At 47.1% G+C, this 14,342-nt stretch overlaps 1 protein-coding gene across 2 annotated transcripts in view; it reads left to right on the top strand.

The window, feature by feature from the left end:
- Window positions 1-8,837: 8,837 nt before the first annotated feature.
- Window positions 8,838-14,342, top strand: part of UBE2E1 (ubiquitin conjugating enzyme E2 E1) — a 76,746-nt gene continuing 71,241 nt past the window's right edge. Inside the window, exons 1-3 of one of the 2 annotated variants that reach the window (XM_079922472.1) lie at window positions 9,263-9,278; window positions 9,483-9,568; window positions 10,594-10,778. In XM_079922472.1, coding sequence (XP_079778598.1) covers window positions 10,627-10,778 — 152 coding nt within the window. In that variant the 5' untranslated portion in view covers window positions 9,263-9,278; window positions 9,483-9,568; window positions 10,594-10,626. Of the gene's footprint in view, window positions 9,643-10,593; window positions 10,779-14,342 lie in introns of both variants that reach the window. The other variant, XM_079922473.1, reaches the window with a different exon arrangement.

Raw genomic sequence — 14,342 nt, 5'->3', positions numbered from 1 at the left:
CACCCTATATTCCTAAGGAAAGCCTCTCTAGCCATTCCTATAAAGGGCCAAACCTAAACTGTCTGTGTAGTATTTAGATGTGCAATAAATAAACAGTGGGATGGTATCAATAATAATACGTGTGTTTTATGTAAACGTATTGGAGCACCAAGCAATTTTTTTTTTTTTTAATTAAGAGGGTGGTTGATGATTTTGGTAAAGATGGATCCATAAGTGGGGACAGAACTAAGAAAAATCTATAGAATTTGAACTCCCGATTCTGGGCTCTGCTCTAAGCCACTCATTTACAAGTGAGAAAGTTTGAGCAAAGTAAATGTATTCACCTCCAGGTGCATAAAATCTTGATTTTACTCTCAAGCCAAGTTCAAGGAAAATCACAAGTTTTCATTTCATTCTCTAGCAGTTTCCAAAAATAACATCTCAGATACATACCTCTTAGACCAACCCACCATCCCAAGGATTTATTTTAAGCGAAGGCAAAACCGGAACTAAATAAATTCTAATTATCGGAGCGTAAATCTCAGTCTTCGAAAGGATCCTTCTAATTTTTCCGCCTCTATCACTCAAGGACACAGCAGTGCCAAGGAGTGACCCAGAGTTGTGAGTAACTAGCTTTTCCACTGTTGGAGGGTTTCTGAATATAAATCTCTACTTTATGTAATTATATGAAAAAAATCTGTTTTCAAAGAAAAGGTATAGCTTTCAACCCCTGAATATAGTAAAAATTTAGAACTCTAAGAAGAGGACAAATATTACCCCAATTACCGAGTTCTAAATCTCTCTCCTAGGTTGGACAGAACCTGAACAGCTCATAGATGTTGCAAAAAAAAATGACCTTTTCAAACCAAAACTGCCGATTATGATGGTGTTATTACTTCTGGGAATCCAATGTGTGACTCTTACAGGAGGGAAGAAACACGTAAGGAGACTAAACATTTGCACCAACATTGTCCATACTTGTCCATACTGTGATTGACAAGCTTCCTAGAGAAGTTCCTTGCGCTTTAAACTTCTTTGAAAATCCCAGCTTGCACACCATCGGTTTCCTTTCAGGACTCTTGATTTAACACTTTGAAGAGGCCGGACTAACCTGCCATCTAAAGAGAAAGAGAATGAATTCCGTGTAACAGACACAAATCCTCTGGAATGATCCTTCACCTGACAGTTCTCCAAACAATTTAAGTGGGAGCATCAGGTACTTGGGCCATTCTGACTCACTCATGGAAAGAAGAACGTTTCTGGTCAAACCCAAATGTTTTCTGACTTACCTGTTTGTTCGGGCTTTTAGAGGCTTGTGCCACCCTGACCACCAATCAGCAGGTGGCCACACAGCTCCCAGGGCGTGGCCTTGGGCTGGAGCTGGAATAGGGCAGGGGTCCCCCCCTTGCAATTTCCCAAGCGACAGGAAACAACCCAAAATAGTATACAGGTTGGCTGCGTGTACTTCCAATTTATTAACTCTGGAACAGCCAAAGAAAGTCTGAGCTCGCTGGATTAAGTCCTGAAAAATACTGATTAGACCAGGACAACGTGTTAGATTCGACCGATGATAGCTTAGGCCATGCCAGGCCCTGGACTAAGCAGTTTACAGACATTTCTCATTTAACCTTCTGAAAAATCGTTTTTTTTTTTTTTCCTTTTGGCCATGCCACGCGGCATGTGGGATCTTAGTTCCCCAGCCGGGGATCTAACCCGTGCCCCCTGCATTGGAAGGGCAGACTCTTAACCACTGGACCGTCGGGGAAGTTCCCCGAAAAATCTTATGTGGATAAACAACAAGGTCCTACTGTATAGCACAGAGAACTATATTCAATAGCCTATGATAAGCCATAATGGAAAAGAATATGAAAAAGAATGTATATATATGTATAACTGAGTCACTTTGCTGTACAGCAGAAATTAACACAACATTGTAAATCAAATATACTTCAATTTAAAAAATGAAAAAAAGAATCTTATGAAATGGGTTTTATTATCCCAGTTTGTTTGGCAGGTTGGAGAACTTTCCAGAGTTCACTGCTAGTCAGAGGGAGTGTGGATCTGGAAGGAGGTCTGCTCCTTCCCTAACTGCCCAGCCCTGCGCTCCTCCCTGAGGTGGTGGAGTGGGGAAGGGTGAGGCAGGGGAGGAAACTGAGCGAAGCTGAGTTACAGTGCTGTGTTCATCTCTGCTGTACAGCAAAGTGACTCAGTTATTCATATACATGCATTCTTTTCCATGAGGGTTTATCAGAGGATATTGACTATAGTTCCCCGTGCTATACAGTAGGACCCTGTTGTTTATCCATCCTATATATACATCTGCTAATCCCAACCTCCCACTCCATCCCTCCCCCAACGCCCTCCCCCTTGAGTACCACCAGTCTGTTCGTAAAGAGACTTCTTAAAGTCAGAAATGAGGAAGGGCATGTAGGAATCTTTGCTTCCAGCCTCACAGTCATGTGGGGCAAATGTCTGTCCCCACTTCACTGTAAGATTAAGGATGGCCTTCAGTTCAGTGAGTGTAATTCAGGAAGCAAGGTGTGTGTATGTGTGTGTGTGTGTGTGTGTGTGTGTGTCCGCACACATGTGCTGGATTAATGATTCTGTGCCCGGCCTGATGTCCACGGCTGAGGGGATGTGGCAGACAATGACGCAGACCAGGTCCACGGAGAGCAGTGCCGGGTGGACAGAACGAGAGCGCGCTCGCCTCCTTGGAGTTTACCTCTGGTTGCTGGGGTCCCCGCGGGCGCCCCATGTTTGAGATGTGGATTTGTCTTCTACAAGACCCCAAAGTCCACTTGCATTCCTCCAAGGGAGAGGTCTTGGTTCTGCTGCTAACTAGTTGCCTGACCTTAGGAAGCTCACCTAGCATTTCTGGACCTCAGCTTCCTCCCCTGTTAATACAACAGGGCACACTGGGTGTTGCTCTCCAGAGCTCTTCCAGGTTGGCATTCTGTAACCCTGATGTCAAGGCTGGGATTCCTTTCCATGCTGGGGGGCTAGGAGTCGCTTCAGGCCTCATCTTGGGGCCACTCGTGCTTCCCCGGCATCAGCAACACAGACCCCACACGTCCCTTATCGAGGGCTTGCTGGTGTAATCACACACCTGTGAATGACGGAACATTGGAGAAGGTGGGATAGGGGAGAACAACACTATTAAAACCATGGATGGTGGTCATTTCCTGCGTTCTTTTTTTTTTTTTTTTTTTTGCGGTACGCGGGCCTCTCACTGTTGTGGCCTCTCCCGTTGCACAGCACAGGCTCCGGTCGCGCAGGCTCAGCGGCCATGGCTCACGGGCCCAGCCGCTCCGCGGCATGTGGGATCTTCCCGGACCGGGGCACGAACCCGTGTCCCCTGCATCGGCAGGCGGACTCTCAAGCACTGCGCCACCAGGGAAGCCCATTTCCTGCCTTCTTTGGTTGTGTATTGCATGCCTACCAAGTGCCAGGCACTGTTCTAGAATAGTTCTAAGCAGACATGTTCTCCGCTATCACGGGATTTAAACTCCCCGAGCTCCAGCATTAAACAGTGATTAATGAGCACAGAGAATTAGGAATTAGGAGCTGCTTCCCTGAGCCCAGACTCCTCTGAGGGCTTCTTCCTGGTTTCCTGACTTCTTCCCCTCCTTCCCGGCTTTTCTATCGAACTAATCTTCTTAAAGCAGCCCTTAGGCTAAAATACCTCTAATGTCTTTTTCTTGTACTTTTATCCTGTAATGAAATCCAGGCTTCTCAGCTCACCTCTGCAAATTCGAGGTGACTACGTTTCACCCTTCCAGCCACCGCTCACTTTTCTAAGTCCTTCAAACAAATTTGTCTACTCACGGCCTCCCCAATCACTTCCTGAGTTTTTCTGCTTCCATATATTTTTCTTCTTTAAAGATTTATGTTTTTGCTTTTTTTTTTGATGTGGACCATTTTTAAAGTCTTTATTGAATTTGTTACAATGCTGCTTCTGTTTTATGTTTCAGTTTTTTGGCCTCCAGCCATGTGGGATCTCAACTCCCTGACCAGGGATCGAACCTGCACCCCCTGCACTGGAAGGCGAAGTCTTAACCACTAGACCACCAGGGAAGTCCCTAGTTGTTCGATTTTTAAAACGTAGTAAAAGAAGGCACACTTCTGTTAAGAAGTGAAACAGTACAGGGATATGTAATGAGTTGGCAGTCTCACCTCCATTTTCCCCCATTTCATCCCTCTGAGGTAACCACAGTTTTTCCCTCCAAATTTACAGGCAAGTCACAAGAATAATTGATACAGAGAACATTCTTCCACATATCCTTTACCCAGATTCACCGATTTGCAACATTTTGGCACATTTGTTTTCTTCCTCTCTCTCTCTTTCTAACACACATATTGTCATCTGTTTTTCTGAGCTATTACAATAGTTTTCAGACATCCTGCCTCTTTACCCCTTGATGTTTCACTGGGTATCTCCTAAAAACAAGAATATCCTCAGTATAGTTGTCAACCTCAGGAAATTTCACATTGATACAATACCTTTATCAAATCTAACTTCCATACTCCAATTTTTTCAGTGGACCCAATTATGTCCTTTATAATTGTCTTTCCCATTTTCCATCCAGTACAGGATCTGTTCCAGGATCATATATTACATTTAGTTCTCATGTTTCTTTAGTCTCCTTTCATCTGGAACCTCAACTTGTGTTTGTCTTTCATGCCAGCGACACTTTTGAAGAATAAGGGCCAATTTCTCTCTTTTAATTTCTGATAATAAAATATTTTGTATTTGATCATTTGTGTATATTTATATTTTAAAAGTAAAATGTTTTGACTCTTCCTGATGTTTTCCATATCTTTTTAAATGTCATTTCAGTCCCTGGTGATACCTCTCCATCTTTTCAAATCCTACTTGTTCTAGGTTCAGTTATAATCCCTTCTTCCCTGGCCTTTGCTGGAGGCCAGAGGATACCCCATAGACTTTACGTCTGCCACGCACCGGCACTGTGCTTAGCATACACAGGGCCGTTAATACATATTTGTTGATTAATTGATTTGGGGCTGAGACATGGGTACCGTCTGCTGCAAAGACAGAACGCATCAAGCAGGCTTAGCAAGTCAAGATGGGTATCTTTGCTGCCAATTGCTTCTGGGCCTTGTAATTATTGAGGTAACTTTTGGATTCAAAACTGGATCCTTGATTGTAGATTTGCCACACCATGGAACTGTGGGGAAGTTGATCCTTTTTTAGAAAGTTTCACAATAGACATTTAAGAGCGTGAAATAAAAGTAACTTTCCATACTATTTTATTCCTCCAAATTTCAGGAAACTGAAATAGTGTTCAGTTCAAGAAAAGGTTTCGGAGACTAATGAACCAAACAGTATATTCGAATACAGTCTGTCCTTACGTTATCAAAAACGTATAGGAGGTTGAAGGCTAGTGTGTTCAGAGGATAGGCCCCTCAGAGGAGATGCTAAATTATAAACTGAGAAGAAGGCTTTCATACTAAGCACTATCGGTTTGTCGACATCAAACCAACATTTTTGCCCTTGCCCAAGAAAGCTTTAGACTTATCAAGTCTTGGTAAACTGTGAAAATCACATGGCTGTTCAATGCCTCCATGTGGTAGAAAAAATAATTTAGCTCTGTCCTAGCTTCCTGTGATAGCAAGGTTCAGGACCAATACAGTCGCACAATGCTTAGGGTCCTTCAAAGGGATCAGTGCTTTTTGATAAAAAGGCCTGTGGAAGAACGACCCGAATTGAAAATAAAAGCCCCAGATCTCATTAGGCTTCATGAATTGACCCTTCTTTGCAAACCTTCCTTATCCTTCTGTATAAGGAATGGCTTTTTCAGCAAAGGAGCGTCATAAAATAAAACAAGTGGACTGAAATCCACAGTGAACCCACCTTTTCAGAAAAGCTTTACAGAAATTCTTTTTACATGCCAAACATAAGGTTTTTTTCTTTTGACAAAAAACAAACAAAAAAGGAAATCCTTTCTATCCAGCCATAGGGTAACTTAAAAATACATATATGTATATTAACAAATGTTAATATATTATTAACAAATTTGCTTGGCAATTCTTTGGATGTGCAACTGGCCAAAGAGCACGGTCACCCTTATGAAATATTTGAAGTTCCGTGTAAGCAACAAGCCAGAAATAGGTGTGCTAGAAAGTCAGACGGGGTCTCTTTCTTTTGAATCAACCGTGTCATTTCACCTCCTAGGGATCAGTCAATACCTTCATCTTCAAGGGCTTCTACTTAAACGTACTTGATACTCTAAAGATGGCTTGAAGAAGAGGATTGGATCATTCTGAGAATCCGGAATAGGCAGTAATAAAAACTGGAGCCCACTTTTTCAAAGCCCAGGGACGTCACAGTGTTGCACCACATGGCCTCTGTGGCTGAATGCGTCTTTTAAATGTAGATTGAGCCTTCCTATCAAAGCAGCCACTGTATATGGGCACATTAGCCCGCACTTGACTTCCCCAGCGTTGGGGGCAGGGGCCGAGGGATATTGTCGTGGTATATCCTTTGGTTTCTTTAGGATAATATAGCATGAGAATGTATTACCTACTTAAAATATACCCGTCAATATGAAATAAAGAAATAATAAGGATTATTCTCAGAATGGGGAGTAGGGAACTTCAATAGGGGTCATTAATTGATTCAAGTCAATGTTATAAATTCAGTGATTCCCTTCACTCGCTTCCATTTTTTTCCACTTTCCCACCTGTCTCGATTGTTAATATGTTCTTTAAAATATTATCAGAATTCTTTTATATTTAATATATTGTTCTTCAGTGTAATTGAGACTCTTTCCATCACCACCCCCGTCCCCCAGCATTGCCAGGACTGGCAAAGTCATCGTGGGCCACAGTCACAATTCCGCCACTGACTTACTGCTTGACCTTGGACAAGACACGGTGGCTTCCTTTGCCTTAATTTCTTCATCTGCAACATAAGGAGTCTGAACTCAAAGCTATCTTAGGCCCCTTCTTGGAAATAAAATCCTGTGATTCCTCAACCCGATCTTTCTCTTAGAAGGTTTCCTATATTGTCATCAATTCTAAGTCATAAAGACCCCGTGTCCTAACAAAATTCCTGAGAAGTAAAATAAGGGTGGGATTATTAATACTCTGAGTAACAGTTAATAAACCACTTTTTACTATAGATACACACTTGATCCTTCTTACAACCGACCAGTGAGTACAGCGCAGGTATTGCCCTTCTTAAGCTGAGGAAAGGGAGGCTTAGAGGGGTCAATTTATCTCCTTAGGCCTTGCAGCTAATAAGTAGAGAGCTAGAAGATTACAAATGAATTATTATTTTTTTATGACGGAGACAACTGTACATGTAAAATAATCTGAATATAAAAGAATAGTCTTTCGAGAGCAGCGGATTCTTTTCTAAACATTTTGAGGTTATCATTCCCCCTCGGCAGGTCATTCCCGAACCATAAAGCACTAACCAGGGTTAGAGATAAGAAAGACTAGTACACAAAAGAGAGCTAGTGTCCCTCCAGACTAGCTTGGGAAAGCGCTTCCCTATAGAGGAGGGGCCCTCCCATTACATGATTTATTTCCCCAGGGACCAGTCTCATCCAAGCATCAACAATGCAACACAAAATACTACGTTCAGTTTTTTAAAAAGTATTATTATAGTTAGTATCCACATATATGATTTATGCCAACCAAAGTTAAAGAAAAAAAATTCATCCACCGTCCCAGTCACATCAGCAAATCAAACCTCTTCTTCTCCTGTATTCTCTGCCAGCTCTCGTCTTGATACATATATGAGTTTTTACTGGTTGTACTCACAGTGTGGACATGTATTTTAAAGTATCAGGAACCCAAAATTTTCGTAAGAGGAAGTCTCAATTTTAATAACTGTCTTCAGATTATTTTTTTCATGTTTGCTCATTGTTTTATCTCGAATTTATGTTTTTTTTTTATCAGAAGTACGAAAAGTATACAACCTGGTTTTAAGGAGATTTGGGGGCGTTGTTTTCAAATAACATACAACAGGAAATGTTATTATTTTTATATCCTCTACCAAGACTCCTGAAAGCAAACACACGCCTGGCATCTTTTCAAAATTTCTAGGCATTTGAGTGACTGAGGGACTGCTCCGAGGTAGGAGGCTGAAACGATGACGGGTTTTTCTCAGCTTTTGGACCCCTTGATTCTATGACAGTTCTTGGTAGATACAGCTTTCCTGGTAAGGATTGAACAAGAAGTCTGCACAATTACTTTGAGTCTTAATAAAGTTGGAGTTTCCTGTTGAGTGCTAGAAGGGGTTGAGGTGGGTGGTAGTAAGAAGTGGATATGCCACCGGCTTTATAGCTTGTGCTGTCCTGTGGTAACTGAAGCCACACTGTTGCCATGGAAAAGGATGGTAATTTGAATGAGACAATTTAGAGTGGCCCATGGAAATCTGACTGGACAGCTGCTGAAAGCACCAGACCTAGTATGTGTGACACCGCACCTATCTCTTCAATTCCCTTCAACTGAAATGACCAATAAGTGAGAAACTAAATTGTAATTTGATGGCTTAATCTTAAAAAAATCAATCTTCGTAAAAATACTAAATAAGGAACAATTCAGAAGAATTAGGACTATTATAGAAATATTATGATTACTTGAATAGCATTTATATCGCCGCTGCAGAAGGTACAGCAGGCCCCCAAACTTTAATCCAATTTCCGACACCAAAAATTCTAAATCCAGTCTCCTTCAGTAGTAGAGGGTTAATTCCCATTGATTTCTCGCATTTGTGAGGCTGTCACAGTCGGTTGGTTTTACCTGTCACGAAATCCTTTGTATCCCTTTTATAAAACACCACCTCTTTCTATAAAAAGTGACTGGAAGAATCCACAATCGTAAAATTGCACGTGCCTGAGCAGAAAACTCCTATCTTGGGATTTTCTCACAGGCGTGCCTAAACCGACCTCTGCTCCTGGAAGGTAAGTTGCCAGAGGGAGAAGCCAGGGTCAGCCCACAGGAAACCCTGTTGCAGGATTTCTAATTTCCCCCTTAAGCTGATCACTTTTTTAGGAGTTCCCGGGCATTCTCTAGTCCAAAGTCCTGGCCACCAGGTTACCATCTTTTTTTTTTTTTTTTTTTTTTACCAATTTGCCATCCCCGCCCCTTCCAGAAGCCCTTTTGGGAAGAACTGACTCTCGTGACTGCCCTATTCCATACAGTTCCCGGCGCCCCCCCGCCCCCCCCGTCTCGAAACGGCTTCCCCGCTCCAGCCCAGGAGCCGGGGGTCCCCAGACCACTTGAGAGGAAATTCACAGCCCTCGCCCGCTGGCTCGGCGTCCCGGGTGGTGAGGGCGCTGGGCTTCCCGGGGTCCCCCGAGCGCTGCTCGCGACCCGCCGGAGGTGTCCAGGGGGCGGGGAGCGCGGGTGGGTGGGACCGGGCCGGTGGGGGAGGGGCGGGGAGGAGGAGGAGTGTGTGCGAGCGTGTGTGGCTGGGGGAAGCCATTGCCTGTTTAATAGTTGCTGTTGCTGCACTTCCGCTTCTTTCCCAGCGAGAGAGAGACACGAGTGGCCAGGCCCAGCCGCAGCCGCAGCAGCAGCCGCCGCGGCGGCACGGAGCAGCCAGACACAAAGAGAGGTACGGGGATCCCCCCCGCCGCCAGCCGCCCCCCGGCCGCGCCGCCGGGCCTTGGGGACACTCCTCGCCGCCGGGTACGGGGCCGGAGGGTCGGAGAGGGGCCGGGCCCGCCCGCGGGGGATGGGCAGGGAACCCCGGGCCGCATGGGGTGCGGGGGCAGCCCGCGTCGGGGGCGGGGGGGCGCCGAGGCTCGAACTGTCAGCGCTGCCCCGGGAGCCCCCCGCTGGCCGCCGAGGGGGCCGGGAGCGGGGGAGGGGAGGCGGGGGAGCCCCGTTTTCCCCCGGGGCGGGGGCCCGCGGGGATTAACCCCTCCGGGGCTGACGGGCTCATTGTTATTCCTCCGCCAAGGAGGCCGAGTCCCCCCCCCACCGGGGGTGCCGATCGGGCGTGTGCTCGGGACCCCCGCCCCGGCCGCGCAGCCCCGAGCCGGACGGCCGAGGGGCGGGCGGCGCGGAGGGGCGTCGGGGCGCGGCGGGGGCTTCGGGCCTCGCCGCCTCGGCCCCCCCGCTGGCCTCTCCCTTCCCCCACCCTGGCACCCGCTCCCCGTCTCCGTCCCCCCACCCTCTTTCGGCTTCCTCTCGGCCCTCCTCTCTTCCCGACCTCGCCAAACTCCGCTCCCGGCCCCCCGGTCCCCCGCGACCCCCGGAAAGCCGCCGAAAAAACAGCCCGAGGCCGGTCGGCCGGTCGCCGGGACCTTCCCTGCCCGCTCCGGCCGGGCGCCCCGCGCCCCCGCCCGGCCGGCTGCTCCCCTCCCTGCCCCGAGGGGAGCCCCGGGGGGCGAGGGAGGGGCTGCTCGCTACGCCCCCGACCGTTTTCCCACCGCGTCCCCCAGTTGGGGCCAGAGATAAACAAGCAACGTCCGATTTGCAAAAGCCGTGATGGGCCTGAAGACTTTGGAAAGCGAGTGGAGGGCGGTGGGCGGCCGGGTGCACCCCGGGCCAAAGCCCTCCTGACAGCGCCCGAGTTCCTTCTGTACACTGGCTGCATGGTTTTTGTGTTTCTGTTTTGTTTCCCTCCCCCTGCAGGGGCTGTTTGCGGGGTGGGGTGGGGGGTTCGCTATGTCGGATGACGATTCGAGGGCCAGCACCAGCTCCTCCTCATCATCGTCCTCCAACCAGCAAACCGAGAAAGAAACAAACACCCCCAAGAAGAAGGAGAGTAAAGTCAGCATGAGCAAAAACTCCAAACTCCTCTCCACCAGCGCCAAGAGGTACCGTACCCCACCCCCCAACGCCAGCAGGCTTCCTATTTCCCGAACGGACTGCCTCTTGCTGCATTTGGTCTGCCTCCAAGGAGGGTAGCTTAAACGCTCCCCACGGGTTATGTGTTTTTAAAAAGGAAAAAGAGGGCCTTGGAAGCCCTAATGGTTTTTCTCTGTTGCTTCTTCTGTTTTCTCTTTTAATCATGGTCCACATGCAGCTGTTGTGGCTTGCCTTTCCCATATCTTGCTGCAGTTTGTAAGAATCCTTGTTAGTATTATTAGCGACCCCCAAGTCTGATTTCAGATGACTTGTCCTATTATAATCACTAATCTGTGACCCTCCCCAAGGCTGGCATCCCACTTTATTACTAATACCTGCCCGGACAGCTCTATCACAGCGAATTCTATTACCATTTTACTTCCTTCTCACCTGTTGCACATATGATCTGTTTCACAAATTGCATGAGGAATAACTAACTCACATTAGCAGAGTAAAACATGTAATAGGTGGAGATAGATGTTTTCGGATGGAATTTAAAGAGATGTTTCTGCTTTAGAGAGTTGAGGCAAGTGGATGAATCAATAAACGATGTAAAATGGTTATTTAGGCTATTTGGGGGATTCTTTGTTGTTCTCTTTCGGAACTTCAGTTTACCAAATTTCAGGGGAACTCACATTTTTTTCATGCTATTTTCTCTTAGGCTGTACAGTTGTTTTTTGGTTTTTGTTTTCAAGATGAATTCAAGCAGTGGCTCTTTTTCTTTCCTCTCTTCCTCTTACGTCTCTGGAAGAAGCTACCTTTTACCTTAATCTTTTTTCAGTAGCAGTATCCTCTGATCCCATGACCCTTAAAGTAATGTCTAGCAGATTCCTGGGAACCCTCATACCTTTTCATAAATCCTTCTGCTGTCAGGTGTACAGTCATTAAACTTTAAAGTGGCAAACCAGAAAGATAGTAAGGAATCCAAATGGTAGGTTAGAGAGAGATATCTGTCTTAAAGAATGTAAAATAAAATGGAACATGAGGCTTTAGATCTCTCCACCGAGTAGTGAGCCAAAACTCTCAGAGTTTGAAAGTTTGTCCTGTCATTCTCCCTGACTTGAAATTTGGAAAGTTGGTAAAGTGCTTTGGTGACCTGACCATAGGAGGTTGAAGGAATGACTTCAGCTTATTGCAAACAGCGTAGAGGTGTAGAGTTAAGTGGCAAGATGTCTTGGCAAGATTGTTCTCATTTTCAGAGGGTTAGTTTGATTGCGTCTCAGCTTCCCAGGAGTCCTGACTGGCTCTCCTTGATTAGCCTTGTGCTGGTTCTCCCCCAGAATTTTGGCTTCTACCCTGCCCACTTTGGATGGGGCTTTCCTTAGTCACCGCCCCCCCCCCCGCACCCCAGCTTCTGGGCTCCCCGTCCAAGCTGGGGCAGCTTTTGGCCTGACCTAAAGGTAGAATATGTGCTTTAGGTCATTAGTATTTTCATATTTTGCTGCATATCCCTGGTGTACATGAATATATTTGGGGATTAAAGGCACAGGCATCAAATATAAAATAGTCTGCTTTGTGTCAGCAAATTACAGAGGGGATTTTTTTCATTAGACACAATTTGTCCATATATGCTAAGGAGGTTAAAAACTCATTTGGAAATGCTTGAGAAAGAGATGGTAGGTGTAAAACAAATGAAAGGTGGGAAGCTACCAACGGTACTTTTATGTATAAAGTTAACATCAGCTTTAGCTCCCTGGGAATCTTGCTGAGAGAGTGGCTGTTAGTGCAAAGCAGAGCTATGGTTAATGGTAAAGGTAAAGAAGTGGAGAGGGACAGTGTATCCAGGAAAGAATAAGGGGAAAAGTCATGGTAGTGGGACCCTATAGATGCTGCTCTGGGAAATGGGTTGATTTGGAAGGTGGGTGTTGTCCATAGAATTGGAAAAGGCACATAACACCAGGAGATAGAATGAAAGAGAAACCTGAATTGGCAGACGGAAGGTTACTTAACTGCATGTTGGAAACGGCATGTTGGTTTTGAGTCCACGCGTAAAGGAAAAGCCCCCATCAAGGGTGGTGTGGACAAGAATGACTCTGGAATGTATGTGTGGGTTACTCTTACGAATCTTTTACCAGTACTCTAGAAACGGTGCGGGTGTTGGTTGTAGAGATGAAGTGGACAAAGCTGTCTGGCATTATACTTTTTAGGTATTAAAGAAGCAGCTACCTTTTCAGTGAATGTTTTATAGGGAGAGGTTGGGTTGACAAGGAGAAGTGAAGTCAATGTGTGTTTTTATAAAAGTTGTGCTCAGGGCGAGGTTATTTTGGCCCGTGTACATAGGTCTTAACATATACAGTTATTCTAGTAGATGCAGGTAAAGAATCAGGAAGCCAGGGTTCCAAACTTTTAGTCTGACATGCAATAATGAGTCAAACAGCAGGGATGCCAAGGTCTCCGAACTGAAATGATAATTGATAGCAATAGAATTGAGCAGGACACAGCTAAGTAGGTATCAGAGATAGTAGTGAGCAAAGCCGTTTCTAAAGTTCACCAGAATTTGTAGGGGACAGGAAATGTCCTTCAATAGGAAAGTTGAAAGAACTTCCCTAATCAGCACCCCAATCAGAATTAAATTTCTCTTTACTTATAAATGGAAAGAACAGTGTCTTCTGAAACCTATATTCCTCATTGCATCTAGCCAGCCTGTCTTTCTACCTTCAGAAAACCTCTGGGAAGAGAAAAGCATCCATTGCGATTTTATGTATGTGTGTGTGTGTGTGTGTGTGTGTTAGTTTTTTACTACTGTGCAGCCTCGGTGAGATTTTTAAGTTGTAACGTAGCCCTTTAGGGCTTTATATGATAGGAGCAGGAAAGGTTATAAAAATAGAAGGCTCCATTTAGAAGGTGGAGGAGGCTTAAAGTCCTCAAACTTTGTCGTAGGAATTGATGCTCGAAGCGCCTAGGTAAGCTGAAGACAAAGGCCATGGCTCGGTGTGAACTGCCGGGTGGCGTCGGCCTAGGGGTGGGGGATGGGCTCTTTGTAGCGTCGCGGGCCGTTGCGGAGATGGGAAACTGGGTGGGGGTCCCGGGTTCTGAGCCGGTGTGGGGTGCAGGCCCAAGAGAAGTGAGAGGGTGTCCGGGCTAGAGCAGGGCCGGGCAGGTGAGCCGAGAGGGCGGCCGGTGCGTGCGGCCGGTGCACCTGTGCGGGCCGCGGGCCGGGGTGTCCGGGAGGCAGGCGGCGGGCGAGCTGTGGGGTCCCCAACCTGGCCCGAGGCTTCGTCCGCGGCCGGCGTGCGCGCGGGCAGGGGGGCGGGGTCGCCGGCGGGGGCGGGGCGGCCCACCGGGGTCCCCCGTGCGGCTCGCGCCGCCCCCAGCCCGACGGCGGCGGCTGGTCAGCCAGCGCCCGCGGGCCTCGCCGGGAGCGGCCATGTTGGCTTCGTCCCCGGGGACGCGGGCGGCCTGGGGGGGCGCTCTGGGGGGGAAGGGGGAAGCACCCGAGGTGCCGGACGGCCTGGGGGGGGCGCTCTGCGGTGGGGGAGCACCCGAGGTGCCCGTGCCCGGTTGCCGGGGGGGGGGGCGCTCTGTGGGGTGGG

Source organism: Stenella coeruleoalba, assembly GCF_951394435.1.
Source record: "Stenella coeruleoalba genome assembly, chromosome: 5".
Lineage (NCBI taxonomy): Eukaryota > Metazoa > Chordata > Mammalia > Artiodactyla > Delphinidae > Stenella > Stenella coeruleoalba.
Note: the sequence above shows the minus strand (reverse complement) of the source record. Positions and strands in the feature narration are given on the sequence as shown.